The sequence below is a fragment of the Musa acuminata genome, chromosome BXJ3-6, assembly GCF_036884655.1.
Source record: "Musa acuminata AAA Group cultivar baxijiao chromosome BXJ3-6, Cavendish_Baxijiao_AAA, whole genome shotgun sequence".
Taxonomy (NCBI): Eukaryota; Viridiplantae; Streptophyta; class Magnoliopsida; order Zingiberales; family Musaceae; genus Musa; species Musa acuminata.
The window spans coordinates 38,652,567-38,669,950 of NC_088354.1; the positions used below are offsets into that span (position 1 = coordinate 38,652,567).

At 44.0% G+C, this 17,384-nt stretch overlaps 3 protein-coding genes and 1 long non-coding RNA gene across 4 annotated transcripts; 1 reads left to right on the forward strand and 3 right to left on the reverse strand.

Moving 5' to 3' along the window:
- Positions 1 to 816: 816 nt before the first annotated feature.
- Positions 817 to 2,006, reverse strand: LOC135640476 (uncharacterized). Its single transcript, XR_010497346.1, has 2 exons — positions 1,439 to 2,006; positions 817 to 1,260 (listed from the first exon to the last, which is right to left on the reverse strand). It is a non-coding gene; the product is annotated as an uncharacterized LOC135640476 (long non-coding RNA).
- Positions 2,007 to 4,006: 2,000 nt separating this feature from the next.
- On the forward strand, positions 4,007 to 5,014 carry LOC135641810 (protein LURP-one-related 8-like). Its single transcript, XM_065157551.1, has 2 exons — positions 4,007 to 4,248; positions 4,402 to 5,014. The coding sequence occupies exons 1-2, from the start codon at positions 4,033 to 4,035 to the stop codon at positions 4,774 to 4,776; spliced, it is 591 nt and encodes a 196-aa protein (XP_065013623.1). The 5' UTR covers positions 4,007 to 4,032; the 3' UTR covers positions 4,777 to 5,014.
- Positions 5,015 to 6,304: 1,290 nt separating this feature from the next.
- On the reverse strand, positions 6,305 to 9,571 carry LOC135639859 (cytochrome P450 714B2-like). Its single transcript, XM_065153835.1, has 5 exons — positions 8,731 to 9,571; positions 7,686 to 7,912; positions 7,341 to 7,588; positions 6,884 to 7,250; positions 6,305 to 6,800 (listed from the first exon to the last, which is right to left on the reverse strand). Exons 1-5 carry the CDS (start codon positions 9,008 to 9,010, stop codon positions 6,375 to 6,377), a joined length of 1,548 nt encoding a protein of 515 aa, XP_065009907.1. The 5' UTR covers positions 9,011 to 9,571; the 3' UTR covers positions 6,305 to 6,374.
- Positions 9,572 to 11,077: 1,506 nt separating this feature from the next.
- On the reverse strand, positions 11,078 to 17,373 carry LOC135641712 (uncharacterized). The gene is made up of 8 exons (XM_065157365.1): positions 16,483 to 17,373; positions 16,144 to 16,220; positions 15,080 to 15,248; positions 14,430 to 14,518; positions 13,673 to 13,837; positions 13,386 to 13,460; positions 11,554 to 11,657; positions 11,078 to 11,470 (listed from the first exon to the last, which is right to left on the reverse strand). The coding sequence occupies exons 1-8, from the start codon at positions 17,138 to 17,140 to the stop codon at positions 11,365 to 11,367; spliced, it is 1,443 nt and encodes a 480-aa protein (XP_065013437.1). The 5' UTR covers positions 17,141 to 17,373; the 3' UTR covers positions 11,078 to 11,364.
- Positions 17,374 to 17,384: the final 11 nt, after the last annotated feature.

Sequence of the window (17,384 nt, forward strand, 5' to 3'; positions counted from 1 at the left end):
TTCCTCCCCTTCATCGAGCTGAACGCGAGGGATTTTATAGAAAAGCTTACTGTTTCCTTGTATGCGCTTGCAGGGGGTAGGATCGTACTTTCGATAGCGTTCGACATCAATGTGGGCGTTGCGTGAAGAACCGTGCTTACGCAAGATGTGGCATGCCCCGGTTGTTGTCCTGGTCTACCTCGGTCAGGCACGTCAAGTCAAACCGAGGCGTGGAGGAGCTAATGTCAAGCACGTCTCATCATTGTTACCGCTATCAATTACCGCTATCAGAATCATTTACCATATCGAATCGCAGTTCCAGTAGCCATGACCGTCAAAGGATTTCTTCTTCGAAAGAGCCGAAATGCCGAAAGAATCTCTGCACCCAATCACCAAAGCGGAAGCAAAAGAGAAGAAACAAAGAAGTCTAACGGAGATCAAAGCAGAAGCAGATCAAGAGATGGAGAGGAGATCGGTGGAGCGGGGCAAGAACCTACCGCGACAGGGCTTCTCCCAGATTTCTTGATCGCAAAAGCGAGAGCACCGAAGACTCGAGTTTTCTTTCCGCTGCGGGAGCGATCGCCAGGAGGAGAGGCACAGCCGTCGGCATCGAGGCCGAAAGGGAAGGAGAGATTCCCGCTCATTCCCTCCGCCTCGGAGAATTTGAACGACCCCCCTTCCTTTAAAGTCGACGGAATCGGCCCATGACGAGTCCGGGGGTGCCACGTTTCAAAGCTCGTGGATGCCAAATCACCCTTGAAAATGTCAGGAGTGATTCAGTCTAGCTGCGAACATAGCTTTGTCTCAATCAACACTACACAGTCACCCCTTAAAACATGTCAACTGACGTGTACTCTAGATATTCTTTTATTTGGCAATTTACTCTTCGCAGACACGAAAGCTGGGCGCCACATAGGCAGGCTTGTGAGAGACGACCGACCCCTTTAATGCCTCAGGGGTGATTCATTCCGGCCATGCAGTGGAGCAGTCGGCCACAAAGGCAAATGCGGTGAGTAAACACGGTGGACGGTCGTCGTCTTCCACCTCATTTCAACAAACAGCTTTCGGTCCACGATATCCTGACGCTCTCCCTGTCAAGCCAGGGCAAATCATCCCCTGAACGCCATCGACGTCGAAGCCGCCGACGCTGCTTCCCGGCGTGCGTTGGCACCGCTTCGGTCGATGCGGTGCAGCCGACGACCCAATCAGCTCACCGCTGAACGCGAATCTCCCCATCAAGCCTCACTGTTCATGCGACCGCGCCTCTGTTGAGAAGTTCCCCTGTTTCACGTGGAAGAGAAGAGATGAGCACGATGTGTACTGTGGAAGAGATGAGTACGTTAGGTATTGAGATGGCTGCTTTTGACGGTAGTGTTCTTCTATATCGTACGTGAGACAATCGTCTACGTAAATGTCTTGAGAATCTTAATGTTCTGTGAACAGATAATAAAATCTTTACCTTTGAGCGGAGGCCACAGTCGAATCCATATTAAAGTCAAACGAAACCTTACAGCTGTGTGACTTATGATGATTCAAGAGCAACATCTGCCTTTCTTCTTATCACCTCTCTCTAAAGTTCTCGCTTCTGTCATTGGACCAGAGAGCTCGAGTCCTTCACTCTACCTCCCCATCTCATTCAGCCTTTAGTCCTCGCAAGCTGCGCGGTGACATGCTCCTGCAGCTCAGTCTGTCCACTCTACCATCTTCTCCACTCGATCCTCCCCATTCCCTGTAAAATAAGGTCCAAAATGCTGAGGCAGAGTTGTCCACACGATACGATAAAAGGAGACAAGAGTGTTGGATCATCAATCCAACTCCATTGGTGTTTTCCTGCGCCTGGAATCAAAAAGTCTCCCATCGAAGAATGGATCATTCGGTCAGTACGATCTTTTCTCCTGAACCAACAAGACGTGCTTCATTTGCCGTCCACTTCGTTGCCGCTGCCCATGTGTTCTCTGAACCATACGCCTACAAGCTCGGCCCCTCGACAACAATGGCCATGTTTGAATCAGATGAACCAATGCGGTGATGGAGCACTGAGTTGTGGAAGCGGGTATCTGAAATCTAGTTCACTCATTCTCTTCTTTCCCATCTGCAATTATTCGAGGTGCGGTTGTGACGTCCATGAAATCCTTTCCAGGCCTTGAAAAGGTTGTACATGTGTTGGCAATTGAAAGCTCGCTAGCGATTGGTTCCTTCCACAAACACAGTCAATGGTGTTAGCTCCTCAGCCTGTGATGCCGACAAAATCTACATGACTTGGTAGTGCTGACAAGTTATCTGGTCAAGCAAGTCGGTGACAGATTCTGCAAAAAGATGTTGTCTGCGTTAGATATTTTTCCTCATCATTTTACTCTCCATCGGATTATAAGATCCATTGATGCACAACAAGGAAAGAACGACCAAAATCAATCACCTAAATGTCTTCTAGTCGTTTGCATCTCTCTCTCTCTCGCTCATGAAGAGAACATGTCACCTCAATCCATCCATTTCACCAAATATTCGCAAGTGAACATAATTTCTGCTGTATCATATATCAGAGGGATCCCAGCCATGGGATTGTGAGACCATCTCGATCTTGAGCATGCTTCCATTAGGCTTCTTTTGTTTCTGCTTCCTTTGGCAAAAGTTGGAATCCACCTCTCCTTTTCCGTCTTTCCCTGCCTTGGAATATGGCCTGCATTATTACATTGCCTGCCTCCTTTTCCGAGGGACATGGTAGAGACTCGAGCTTGGGCGTGGGACGGGTCCTGTTAGGGTCTCTATCCCAATCCAATATGCGGCAATATATAACTCTATCTCTTTCACATGTTTATCTAAAAAAAAAAGGGACTAATTAATTATGTATTATCTTTATAATTAATTATTTTGATATTAATTTTATAAAAATAAAATATTTGAACCCGTTACTCCAACAAATCATTCATTCTTTTCATTTTTTAACTCTCTCTCTCTCTATCTCTTACTCGTATTTATCTTTTAAAAAAATTAATTATATATTATCCTCTATAATTAGTTATTTTTTATCATTTCGATTCGTATATTTTCAAAAATTACATCAAGATCTATATACTTACGAAATAAATTATTTAACTTCTTTTCTCTTTTGTTTTTTTAATTCTATAAATTATTTTTTTAACTGTATCTCAATGTTTAACTCTGAATCATAATATAACTTTTAAAAGTGTAAACATCGAAATATTAAAAATAAGTAATTATACGAATAATATATACTTAGTCTCGTTAAAATACTAAAAATATCATATTCATTCATTTAAATTATAATTTATCGAATATGAATCATCAACATTATATTACTGTTCTTTATAATTAATAGTTAGGGGAAGGATTGGACTTTGTTGCTTGGGGGAATGGGGTGCAAGTCGATCAAAGTCAAATTTTGAAGTAATCAAACTTTCTAAAGCATGGAGATCAGAGTGTAGCGTAGCCATGTAAGGTTGGGAGCAATGAATTGTAATTCGTGCATTTTGCAGGATATGGATGAAGATCTTTGTTTATATCGGTCGAACATATCCTTTACGGTCAACGCTTCTAAGTATCAACGATGAATTGCTCCACATACAGCCTATTTAGTACGACCTCATTAAATTAGTCCATCGTGACATCACAAAATAATTAAAGTATTATTAGAACGATTGATAAGACAAATGACTGAATCAAAGAAAAGACCTCTCATCGTTTGTTAATTGTATTTCTCGTCCGACATATCTCGATTTTTTGCGATAAAAAAATCTCTCAATTTTAATTAAACACCGACCCGTTGAAGCCATCCACTGTCATTAGCACTAAATAATCTGCCACGTGGCTTCCTAAGAGCCACGACTCCCGATTACGGTCGAATCCATGGAAGGCTAAACGCCGCAATTACTCTAATCGGATTCTAATACCCCGTCGACGTCACGGCAGCTGCAGCGCACGTGCGGAGATGAATTCTCTAGACTACCCTCCGTGGGCTTTTTTGGCGGACGACGCTATAAGTAGCGACCGCGGCTTCCTCCTGCGGCTGCCCAGTCCTCGCTTCGGATCCCGGCGATGACGAAGGTCCACCCGAACGCGTCCTCCGGCGGATGCGAGGCGGCGGCGCTGACGGTTTGGCGGAAGTCGCTACTCTTCCACGGCGACGGGTTCACCGTCTTCGACGCGAAGGGGAATCTTGTGTTTCGAGTCGACAACTATGCCTCCGGGAGTAAAGGGGAGATCGTCCTCATGGAGGCCGACGGGAAGCCCCTGTTAACGATTCGAAGGAAGGTAGATCGCTCTTGCTTTCGTTTTGATCTAGTCTGAGAAGAAGAAGAAGAAGAAGAAGAAGAAGATCCGATCTTTGTTGTTCGAGCATAAAAAAGATTCGATTTTTCTGCGTATTGTCTCTGTTCTTCGTCTGATCGCTCGTTCTGCGCGCAGAAGCTTAGTCTGGGAGAACACTGGCTGATCTACCAAGGGGAGGAGGTGGCCAACCCGCGGTTTGCGGTCAAGAAGCAAGTAAACCTCATCAGTTCCAGGTCGGTGGTGCATGTGACCCCGTGTTCCTCCCGCGCCAAGTCCTGCCGCGCCTACGAGGTCGAGGGCTCCTACTCGCGGCGATGCTGCGCCGTCTACGACGACGGGCGGCGGCAGCTGGCGCAGATCAAGCGAAAGGAGCCGGTCGGCGGTGTCGCCTTCGGCGCCGACGTGTTCCGCCTCATCGTCGAGCCGGGGTTCGACGCCACCCTCGCAATGGCCATCGTCATACTGCTCGACCAAATGTTCGGGTCTCGTGGATCGCTTCTGAGAGTCTGAGTCTCTTCTGGTGTGTCTTCTTCTATGGCTTGTGTGCATGTAGTGGTCCGTAGAATGGCTGTAAAAAGGATAGCAAATCATGTAAAAGAAGAAAAGGGAAGGAGAGATGAGAGGGTAAGGAAACAAAACTCTCTTTTTTGATGCTTCGTTTGGCAGATGTTGTCCAAGGTAGCAGTTTGAGAGACTGTTTTAATCATTTCAACATGTTGTAGTGTAATGAAATGATGGATTTGCTTCCCATCTCCTCCATCCTCGGGTGAAATTATGCAACACTTGATTTTTTGTAACATCATGTTTGAAGTTAGATCTGAGTTGACTTTTATGCCAACTCCACGTTTTATTTTGTGAATTTGCTGGATATTTTATGCAGTAAGGTCATTGCATGGCCTAAGTAAATGGATTCATGGCCAAATTTGATCATGAAAATTAATGATTGGGTGTTGACAAGGTAAATTCTGGTATTTATTCACTCGTCACATCAGAGTTGGTATGGCATCTCAGAACTGTACGAGATGGTCGATTGCGCCTGCATCGCCTGAGGCTATACAGGGCGGCGTCGCATAGTATAGAGTCGCTTGGGAAGGCGCAAAGCCATGTAGGTCGGTTAGTGCCTATGCAGAGTATATGAGCCCGTTGCTTGGAGCGTCGACGAGCATCAACGACCCAAGTATGATCGATCCTCGACCACGGATATAAAAGTCAGTCGCCCGACCAGCCCAGGGGGTCGGAACTCGGATACTCAAAGCCACCCCATTATCACTATGCTAACTTAAGTTTTGGAGGGGTTGAGTCGGGATTCCCCCTTCTGACTTCGACTTGTGTGTAGGAGCCCAACGATAAAGGAACAGCAACCCTTAGCTCTACCTCAGATTGGCTCGGTAGACGATGTCCCAACTTGATATGATGTCGACTCTCCCGTTAGGAAGCCGTGTTGACGATTTATTGAATCAAGCCGTGCCGACGACTCAGCAATGAAGTCATAGAACACGTGTTTTAGTTTTCCCGATCATCTGTACGAAGTAAAATTATTTCTCATTTTTTCAATAGCTTTTGTCAACAAAAAGGAATTATCTCTGAAATCTGAATGAAAATATCACATTATTCTTTGCACCAGAATTGCACAAGTAGGAGAACTGCAGAAGCTAATTAATAGGAACAATTCAATCATCTGTTGGTGTCTGACGCCATCAAGTTCACCAAGGACAAAAGTTCTGCTAAAAAAGATTAAGCACAAAATTGATGATGGATGTTTCTGAAGAGAGAGAGAGAGAGAGAGAGAGAGAGAGAGTATCTGTTGACCACTCGCGCAACATAACCAGTATATAGATGTATATGCATAGAGAGAGAGAGAGAGATGAGATCAGGTAATGCCTTCCAATCTCCCGTAGTACAGATAATGGTCGCGTATGAGGGTTTTAACTGAGAGAAGAACAGAGGTGAGAGGCATTTAGTGGCTGTAAAATGTTCTTGAGCTTTGATGCATACAATTACTTTTACCCACTTTACCTAAACAACTTGTAAACCCAAGTAAAACAAGTATATTTTGATTGAAATATATATATATATATATATATAATCAGGTTAGGCGAGTCATCATGTCATGCCTTCTTCACCATGAGCTTCACTCCGAACTCAGGCTCTACAATCAACCTCAAGGATGGGGAGTGGAAGTAGTTCGGTGACAATGAGAAGCTGAACCTAAGGAGGATGAGGGAGAGGATGACCTTCAACTCGATCATGGCGAAGTTCTGGCCCAGACACGTCCGTGGCCCGGCCCCGAAGGGCAAGTACGTCTGTGGAAGCTGACACGCCCCCATGATGCCCCGGGCGAACCTCTCGGGCTTGAACTCCAGCACGTCTGCACCCCAGATGGTGGCGTCGTGGTGCAAGGTGGAGACGGGCACGTAGATGTTGACGCCTTTGGGGATGTGAATCCCCCCAAACTCCATCTCCTGCAGTGCCTCTCTCGCCACGAATGCTCCGGGAGGGTACAGTCGCAGCGTCTCCTGGATCACCATGGTTAACTGCAGCCCCAGTAGGTGAGATCAAGTGCAAGGGGAAAGTAGTGTTGCTGCTGCTGCAATGAAGAAGGGGATTCAGTGCTCACCGTCTTCATCTTTTGGAGTGCGTGGGCGTCCAGCGACCGGCCGCCGCAGACCTCCGCCGCCTCGGCGCGAGCGCGAGCTTGCCACTCCGGGTGCAGGGCGAGCAACATGAGGCACCACGTCGTGGCCACGGCAGTGGCCTCGTGGCCGGCGAAGTATATGTTCTTGCAGTTGTCCACTATGAAGCTGTCGGAGGCGTGGGTGTAGGTGAGGCTGTTGTTGGCGCTGCGGAGGATGGCATGCAGCAGGCTGTGCTGCGACGTGCGGTTCTCCCTTCCCTCGCCCTCCTCCTTCACCGTCTTCAGGATGAGGGAATTCACTTCCTTGTTCAGCCTCCTCACCTCTCGGCCTCTTTTCGTGGGAAGACATCTGTCAGGACGCCAGCATACTTGGCATCACAGAAGCAACAGAGACGGCGGGGGGGATGAAAGGGGGATCATATATAGATAGCAGCAGCACCTTAATCCGGTGATTTCAGCGAAGAGATTGGGTCTTGAAACAGCCTTTTGCAGCGCTCTCAGCTTCTGAAAGATCTCTTTCCCCCTGATGTAGTTGCTCCCGAAACATGTTCTGGAGATCACATCTGCAGAGTAGCACCTTAAATCCTCATCAACCTTTATTTCTGCAGTTCCTCCTCCGAGCTCCACTGTTTCCTCCCACGACTTCAGCACAGGGATGGCAGAGTCCACCATCAAATCCACCATGCCCTGCATGCATTTTCCACACACATGCCAGCCGGTGTGAGTCCCCGGTCCGATGAACCGAAAATGGCGTGTATTCAAGGAAGGAAGCTGCGTTCACTACCTTAACCTTGTCGGAGAAGAACTCGGGTGCTATAATCTTCCTTTGGTGAGACCAAGACACCCCATTGGATTTCAGAATGCCTTCACCGAACAGAGGCTCATGGGTCTTCTTCAAGTAGGTGGCCTTTCCCAGGTCCAGAGATGAACAGAGGCTGATTTCCTTCACAAGATCCGGATGGCTCACGTGCAAGGCGACTACATTGCCCATCGAATACGAGAACACTGGACCTGCATGAATCGAAACGATGCATCATCATCATCATCATCAAACACTGGATCTTTCTTTCTGTTCCACCCAACTGTATCTAATTAGTTATTGTTGTTGTTCGTCTAAGTTGATGTGGTAAGCTCAAGCTCGGTGAATTTGGCTTTGTCATGGTTCCTGATGTGACCACCTGTGGAATCTTTACGGTGGCCGTCTTTAATTGGACATGCCATCGGCGATGTGTATCGGACACCAAACACGACTCGATGAGATCTCATCTTAGACTGTGCGTCACACTGCCACTGTTCTGAGCCACAGATTCATTTCCTCGAACGCGTTCATCACAAGAATATTATGGGAATTCTAAGCTTCATCAGGCGGAAGACATCACCAACACCACTTTCTGCAGAGACGTGTGGAGATCATGCTCCGAAAACTGCGTCAGTCAGACAATGTCTCCATGAGGATCCTTCTTCCTGTCTCCTCCCCATCCTTTTCATATCTGCCTCACTCTTTACCCTTGGGTCTCTTTCCATAAAGCACAACCTCTCCTTCATATCTACCTCTCCTTCTCGTTTCTCCTCGCAGCGTCTCTACCAGGCGAAGGCGAAGGCGAAGGCGAAGGCGAAAGGGAGAGGCAGCAATCATGTAAGTCCTCGCCTCTGGGCCCAGTTTGAACTCCCACTGTCCGCTTGCATGAACAAGGAACGCAAGGCAAGTGTTGCAGGCGAGACACGACCAGTCACGAGAGGAATCCCAGCTCATTTCAAAGCGGATTCACCGATGCGAAAGAGGAGGAGGAGGAGGAGGAGCATAAACAAAGCGTGCAATCGGATCGTACCGTAGTGTTTCCTCCACCGCTCGAAGTAAGGAAACACGAGGGGGGTGTAGTCGTGCTTTATCTCCACGCCTCGCCCGCCTCGAGATCGCTCCGCCATGACGAGCTTCTTCATCTCGAGCGAGTTCCCGTAGAGGAAGGACGACGGAGGGCCGGTGATGCCTTGCTGCCGCAGCTTGTTTCGGATGCTCTCCGGCCGCAGCCAAGCGACGGAGTAGAAGTAGATCAGAAGCAAGCCGCAGACGCCGACCGCCCACAAGGAAAGCCAGACCTCCATCTCCATCTCCACCTCCACCTCCACCTCCACCGCACTCTCGCTGCTATTTATATGACATGTACATGATTCCTTCTCCCTCACCCTAACAAGAGTCGAGTTGCATGGGAACAAGAAAAGGAGATGGAATCCATGCTAGATTACAAGACCACTCCCAGCAACCGGGCTCTCACTCTTCCCCACCCCCTCCATCCCACTAAAAGCTGTTCCGAGTTACTATAATTTCCTGGGATGGACCACTTGTACAACAACAACTCACATGAATTCGTGGACTCCCGCAATTATCGTTATCGTCTTCTTACCTGCTCGCCATTAGTGTATTCTTTGATCAGGACTGGTTTGTCTCCACGCAGCAAAGAATCTCTTCTGCCCGCTTCGGGGGGATTATGCTCGCCGAGACCCAGTTATCCGGCGGGATGCAGAGCAGCAGCAGATCCCCCAGAACAATGTGTAGCTAGACTCTCTCTTAATCATGGCTATGTACCTCATAGGTATATGTGCCGTCAAGGGTTGTCCATGTCATACAGTTGTCTTGTAAGCTTGGTCTCGACGCGAGTACTCTGAGGAGGGAGGGAGGGAGGCGTTCCCGAAGTCCATGTGAAGCTGCTGCTCGTTGTAGCTGAATAAAGCTGATTCCAGAATTGAGACAGCCTTGCCACCCAGTGGCCCATGGCAGGTTCAGATCACTGCCACTCGTTCTACTTCTTACACATCCAACCAATAACAACTTACCTAAATCCGCGTCTGGAACGCTTCAGCTCAAATTCAAAGCAACCGTGCCAGGAACAGTCATTACAGCTCAACTCTCCTCTGCTGAAGAAACAGAGACAAGAGACTGAGACTGCCCCAACTCAGCAGTGTCCGCTGGGCGGACGGTCCATGGCATTTGTCCAATACGAAGGCCCCTGCAGTCACATCAACCTTCACTAAATCCGTTTGGTGGCAGAGACTATGATGAAGGGTGATGCTTCTTCCAACAAAAATACAGGGGATGTGGGAGGACGGACAGAGGAGACGACAAGTCCCCTCCTCTCTCTCGCTCTCTCTCTCTGTCTCTCTCTCCCTGTGTTGCTGCATTCAGACAAGAAGCAGTGATTGGTGCAGGCATCGTGTCGTTTGCACATAGCCAGCTGTTTTGGTACTGCTTTTGTGTAACGCCTACGGCCAAGGCCATGGCTTGCTTGCCTGCCTTTTTCCATGCCATGGTTACAGTGGGAGCTGCTCCACCTCACACCAACCTCCACCCATCTGTGTGCCACAGGAGGAACACTTTCGCTTCTTATCATGCTGTCTGCGACTGCGCTGCACACCAAAAGCCAGACTTGAGGCGCACGTAAAGGCGACCTTGGAAAGAGGAACAACCCACTGAGCTCTTCCTCTCTGCAAAGCCTGCATTGAAATGCTGGCTTTCTGCGAGACGAAGAGTTAAGGACTGCTGTCGAATGAACTTTTCTGACGTTGAAAACAAGGATTGGAGTGTTCTTAAACACGCAGAACCAAAGATGAGCTCCATCTTAAATGTGACAGATTGAGACCTGTGTCTTGCTAGCCTTCATCTTAAGATTCTCAAAGTTCACTCTCAAGTCTTTGCTTGCATCAAGATCACATTATTTTTTTTACAAACTTATAGAACCCTTGAAGGTTTATCGAAGTTGGAAAATTTCAGATGCTCTGATTCCCCATTACAGCAATCATGATAAAATAGCAAGATCATCATGTTGATGCATGCAAAACAACTACACTGACCCAATATTGATGTCACTGAACTGAAGATTATATATATATATATATATGAAAATTAGCATTTTAAAGACCTTCTAGCATTTAATATAGAAAAACAAAACCCTATTTACCAGATAGTTTTCTCTTCACAAGGACTCTTTTTCATTCTTTATTTACTGAGACTACCAAAACTTTATATGATTGCATCTTTGATGACAATTACTAACCTTTATTGGGTGCTGATATTTTTATCTACAAATCAGGCACCATGCGGAAGTTTGATTGGTTGTCCGCATGACCGAATGCCCGACTTGATCATCGTCTCTGATCGACATTGACCATCAACTAACTCACTGAAAAATATATGCTGCGGACATTTTATTGACAATAATGTGAGGTAGATGCGTATTTATACTGTAAATGCCGTCAAACTTCTCTTGCTTCTGTTTCATGATATTCCATACTGGGCATATATAGATTGGTTACAGCAATCAACTCGAGCAGCGGTGACATTTACAGAAAGCTTCAGCTGCTGTCAGAACACCGTAACATATACACCACAATGTGGTAAGAAGCCTGCTTGCTAATTCCTGGCCATAATGCTGTATCCCAGGCTCAGTATATGTAGCTGATGACCTGAACTAGAACATCTGAAAGAACAAGCTCGTGGAACCATCACCAAATGACCGGAGATCTGCAGGTTTGACCAGTGCCCTGCACAGAGGACACGTCCTTTCTCTCTCAAACCTGAAAAAGGGCGACATCCGAATATTTAATAAGCAACTTGTGGAAGCTTCTTCCCATACAAGCACATGAAAGAGAGAATTTACCACTCAGAGACACAGTCCTCACAGAAGATGTGTTTACAATGAAGTAAGATGGGAGCGTGCATTTTCTCTTGGCAAATGGCACAAAGATCACCAGCTGCAATCACCTGTATCAATTCCACGACATGTGAATGCATCGCATGACAGAAACCTTCTTAGTTATAATTTTGCTGCAAGAGATTCCATTCATGTTGCTCTAGGTACAAAATCAAGCATAAAGATGTAGACACAAATGAAGAAAATTCTAAGTGCAAAGTGGTTAATGCTCGCACCAAAACCACAGGGACTAGTTCCATAGTTTTACGCTCCAAAAATTGAGACAAACTAAGTACTGCTCTTTTTCTAAGCGTCCACATTGTTTTGCTATCTTCCTTCAGTGATCATCATGTAGTAAATCAAGTTCTTGAGGATGTTTCCTTTTTTCTGAAGATTTCTTGCAGGCTCATTTGTCCCACAGGATCATCAGAAAATCAATTTCTTTTCCCGTTCTAGTTGCCATGGTAAGGCCAGTTGCTTTGAGTTTGAAACATATGTCGTCAACTAGATAAAAAAACATTTGAATGCCTCAATCAAATAAATTTTAGTAGAAAAGAATGTATCTTTATTTCATTGCATTTGCCATGCAAATTCCTTAGTATAGAGAAGATCCTATTCAATGTTAGATAAATTCAAAGTTATATTTTAGTCTCATTGCCGCTACAACTGTTTGGAAATTTCTTTCTCACATCTATTTGTCATGATTCCATAAAAGATTTCTGTGGTATTTTTGAATGAATACCAAGTGTAAGGATTCTATACCATGCTGACCTACATTGTATGCACATGAGCATTTTTGAAACTATCAGGTTCACGACTTCCAAGGTAGGATTTTTGTTCATTTCTTCACAAAGCTGATATGCCTTTTTCCTTTAAAGTGAACCAGTTCCAATGTTTTCTAATATTGGCTGTTTCACAAAATTCCTATAATTAGATTAATTAGAAATAAAAATCAATTAGAAACCAAATATAACCACTACGTTTAAGTTTGGTTTTGTTTCCCAACCAAAATGGATTGGCTTGCTTTAAGTAATTTCCAAGCTGGAGTTTACCAGTTTGGTTTGTTCTCATCTATGAACCAGAACCAAAGATTCATGTGTGGAACTAGCAATTTCTTCCTCTGAAAACCAAGAGATCGACTTCCCAAAATCTATATTTTACTAGAATGATGTCTCACCAGTCGAGAAAAATATTCTTCCAAATCCATGAGAAGAGCTAAACATCTTCCTTGTTGCAACGGAAGGAACTGCTTGAAATCAAATCCTAACAGAAAGAGGACATCAAAATCCAACTTGAGAATAAGAGGCAAAAGATCCATGCTTGATGCTTGATGTCACTGGTATTGGTAGCCCACTTGTTTAGTTTTACAGTAGACTGTCAATTAGTTTAATATGTGCTTTCTCCCTTGAGTGTTAGAGTAAGCATCAGTCTTATGTTTCGATAATTAATGTTAATGGAGAACAAGTTATAACATGATATCTTGACAGATAGTCATTTTGACTACTCATTCTATTTTAATTCTCTATTTCTTACTTGTAACTCCTTTGCTTCCTCCTCTTTTCTCTCAATTCTGTCACTTTTGGCTGAAAACAGAAATCCAGGAGTAGGCTGTCTAAACCCTAATGTGACTCATGTTCATACCATTATCAGTATACCCAATGAACAAGGTTACATCTTAATTAATTTTGGTGTGATATTTCATGAGAAGAAAAGCAAGGAAAACGAGCTAAAGATACAAGAATTTACTCAATTGATTACCCTTTAACAAAGCATTGGTGGTACAAGTACTAAGATTTTACCTGTTCTGTGGTTGCATAAGACCCATAATGTACCTTCCGTGATAGCGCCTTCAATGCAGAAAAAAACGATTGAACCTGGAATCACAGGTTTGCTAGTGTCAAAGAACTGTGGTTCAAACTTTAGGAAAGGGAAAACTTGCATCTAGCATGCTAGAAATTCCAGCTTGTTAAGATTTGTTATCACACTCTAGAAAAGGTAACCTTGTACTATGAAATTTCAGTTTGTTAGTACTTCCAAGATTAAGGAGAACAGATGCTTGCTAGCAAAGAAGAGACGAGTGACATACTTTCTCCACCACTGATGTCAGCTTGAAAGTAAGGTATAGCCCTGTAGTGAGGGATGAAAAGAGGCTTCCATATTCCTTGTTCAGGAAGAACCGGTACCAAACAGGAGTTGGCAACAAAGCTCGGTACAAAAGAAGGAAGTATTCAACAAGCGTCAACATTTGTCCCTAAAAAGAAATATTGGAAAATTAATGTCTAGTTTACTGATAACCTGTACCTTTCTGTAGATAACATTTATGATGACAAACAATATTCGTATGGTTTTCTAAACCACTAAATACTGGTTTGAGCTTAAAGAAGTTAGAAACATCCACAAGCATACAGAGAAGACATCATGAAAGAAGCTATAGCAGTTAATGATAAGCCTTCGCCCTTTAGTCATGCCAACCATATGGTTATCAAGATCACAATTCCCAGTGTTGCTGCAAAATCTAAGCATGACTGATTGATTGTAATCAATAAGAAAGGCACCTTTATTTAATATCTGCTACATGTTTTCATATTCTCTTTATTCTCCGTATCTTCTCTCCCGACATTCACATTAGATCACCATCAGAGCCTCAAGAAGTGCAGTCAAATGAGTATGGATCAGATGACAAAATATATCTATATTGAACCTTACTCTAAGTTGTACATGTTACACTTCAACTGGATAAGTTCCTCACTCATTATGGTGGTATCTTATCTAAATTCTGATTGAAAACATAAAATAAAATATACTTAACTGAGACTAGTGGAAAATGAAATGAGCTGGATTACCTGCTTTCGATAGTTGTGTCCCCTACTGTTTTTGTAGTACATCAATAGAAAACACTTAACAACCATAGCTGCCTGGCGCACCATAGTATCTGTAAAGTACACATAACAATAGATCATCCATAAGCTGTGACACCAGGAACTCTTAAACTATCATATTATGAAAAAGATATGAAAGGATATACAAAATATTAAAAATCTATAAATAATTTCATAATCTGTAACTAGATTTTAGTAAAGGGATGTATTAAGCTTGAAAAACTCGAAGACCAAAAAGACGGAACAGATTCTGGAAAATTGGTATAACACAAATTTCTTTGAAGTCATCCTAAAAATCTTAAAAAAGAAAGGGAGGGCACGAAAGCTGAAACTGAACAAGCATGAAAAATCCTAATGCTTAGAAAGATATCTCTATACGTCAAGTAATTTGCTTATGAAAGTGTGAAGCAAATTCTAGATTTACAAATATTACCAAAAATCTAGACAAAATAGAGGAGGCTACACAGCTGGAGGAAAATGGATGCGTATGGCTTTAGCAAAACTAAAAGGTTCTAGCGATCGAATGTTAGATGACAGATTTATACTAGTGTATGACAGGAATGAAGGGTCATACAAGCCGTAATAACTGAAGATATTAATCATAAAGCATATACCATTGACCATGATGATAAAAATGGCATGCCAAAATGGCAGTATTTCCTTTGGGGGAAGCATGACCAGAGGGTATAGAAGATCATCATTCCTGTACCACCAGTAGACTCCAAATACATGAATCATGAAGACTAGTGTGATTGCAATGAGGACAGATATTTTTCTCTCACCCTGCAGAGACCAAAACTAGCAAAATTATAGAAGGTTCCATCCGTAATAGAAAAAAAGTGCTAATTGCTCAGCAAAAAACCAAGTACCTACAAGACACTAATGACGAGAAAACCTAGCCAGATGCTTCCAATATCTCATGAAATTGCATTAAAGTCTAAGATATGAAAAATATTTGCCCTTACTTGTTCTGATCTTGAACCATTGTTCAGAAGTGTGTGATAACTGAATGGTGAAGGAATTAATTTGCATTATTAACTTTGTAGAAAATAATTCCAGAGGTTACACGGATCATTGGAGCATAACATATTTGTGCATGATGTACTTGGATAGCAATGTCTGATTACACAAATTATTGGGCCGCAAAATATTTGTGCATAAGTAGTTGGATAGCATGTCTGGCTACCTTATAAGACCAAGAATCAAAAATTTTGTGCACTCGACCTAAATATTGCTCTGAATTGGTTGACACACTCGACGTATCAATCCTACCTTTGTGAATGCTATTTTCAGTATTCTAGTTTGAACTAGATAATGTTAGTCGTTATTTAATACAACAATCAAGTACTTGCAATTATTATGCAAGCACTGCTTATCATGATCCCCTTAAGTGATAAAGCTATAGCAGGAGAAATTAGATCAACATCTCAAGGCACTCATCATGTGCTGGATTAAAAACAAAACCCAAATACACAGAGGAATAGATTGCATGTTATATTTGTATCATGCCTAAGCAAAATGTAGCATTGTTAATTTTAACAAGACTTAAAGGTAATCTTAACACATTTGGAAGGATATATTTGTATTAAAGTGTAGCATAGTTATTCAGCAAGAAGTTTCACAAGATCCAGAGTAAATTGCATCTTTAAAAGTGTCATAAAGTAGAACAATAACAAACCTTTAAAGCAGTCTGCTTCCTCAAAATATCATTGGACTTAAACATCACTGCTGCAATCCAAATAGTGACAAAGAAGCCTGTGTATGTAAAGGTTGCACACAAAAGAAACATATGATAAAGTTAAAAAAGATAAAATGACAAAGGAACCAGAAAAAAATTTCTTAGACTAATGGTTCAGAAGCAAAAAAAAAAAAAAGGCGACATCAGAACAAGTAAAAGTTATTGATTCTACATATCTACTTCAAAGATTATATGCTTATCATTACTGCCAAAGTTTTACAAAAATAACATAAATGACAATGGCTACAATTTGGAAGAACCAATTCTGAGAGAGCTTACCTTGCAAATGTTGCCTGATGAAGACTACCAGTAGCAACAACGAGAACGGTAGTATCTGTTCGATCCACCTTGCTATTTGCTGTATATCATATCTCTGGTAGGTTGAATCTCTATTATTGCCTCCTGTGATGTTTGAGTCTCCATCCATGCTCCTACTACCAACAGGCGGTACAGATGCCGACGCAGAAGAAGATGACGAAGCTGACTCACCAACCATAGTATCACTCCCTCCATCTCCTCCTCGCCTCTCCGAAAAAGTAGCAATGGGCTCACCTGAGACGCCAGAAACATTAGAACCTCCCTCTCTTCCAGACCCCACTACCAGAGGATGTGGCTGGGTCGATCCCACCCGCAGACTCTCCTGATCGCCCACTCCAATAATCCGTATAGACACTTCCCCACCGCTGCCGGTAGAGGCCGCAGACCCACCAATCCGACCGGAAGCATGGACGCGAGACTCACCACCGACCAAGCCCTCGGCCTCCGCGTGACTCGCCCTGGGTCGCAAGACCCCAAAGTGGTCCAAAACGTCGGAAAGACGCGACCGGATGAAATTGGACGCCAACAGCTGCACCCGATACCACCTGGAAGAACCGCTGCCGGAGGAGGCGGACTGGGTTCGGTAGGGATTCGAGCTTCTGCCGGAGGCTTCCATCATCGGACCGCAAATCGGAGCAAGAGAAAGCTTAAAGAAGGGCAATCGATCGATCGGACCTAGTCGGACGGAGAATAGGGTTTCGATCGATGCGGAAAGAGTTATCGAAAACCCTAAGTAACCCGATCGAGCGCAGAAGAAGAAGAAGAAGAAGAAGAAACCGGCATAGATGATGAGCGCTGGGAGTCGCTTTCTCTATCCGCCCAGCTGCCGAAGGGAAGAGATCGGGGGACAACAGTGCAGCGGT

Coding starts and splice junctions, on each gene's coding strand:
- LOC135641810 (XM_065157551.1), top strand. CDS start 4,033: ATGACGAAGGTCCACCCGAACGCGTCCTCCGGCGGATGCGAGGCGGCG. Junction 4,249..4,401: donor TGTTAACGATTCGAAGGAAG/GTAGATCGCTCT, acceptor TTCTGCGCGCAG/AAGCTTAGTCTGGGAGAACA.
- LOC135639859 (XM_065153835.1), bottom strand. CDS start 9,010: ATGGAGATGGAGGTCTGGCTTTCCTTGTGGGCGGTCGGCGTCTGCGGC. Junction 7,251..7,340: donor GCTGAAATCACCGGATTAAG/GTGCTGCTGCTA, acceptor GCGTCCTGACAG/ATGTCTTCCCACGAAAAGAG. Junction 6,801..6,883: donor CACTCCAAAAGATGAAGACG/GTGAGCACTGAA, acceptor CTGGGGCTGCAG/TTAACCATGGTGATCCAGGA.
- LOC135641712 (XM_065157365.1), bottom strand. CDS start 17,140: ATGATGGAAGCCTCCGGCAGAAGCTCGAATCCCTACCGAACCCAGTCC. Junction 11,658..13,385: donor CTTATGCAACCACAGAACAG/GTAAAATCTTAG, acceptor GAATTGATACAG/GTGATTGCAGCTGGTGATCT. Junction 11,471..11,553: donor GAGGACTGTGTCTCTGAGTG/GTAAATTCTCTC, acceptor GCCCTTTTTCAG/GTTTGAGAGAGAAAGGACGT.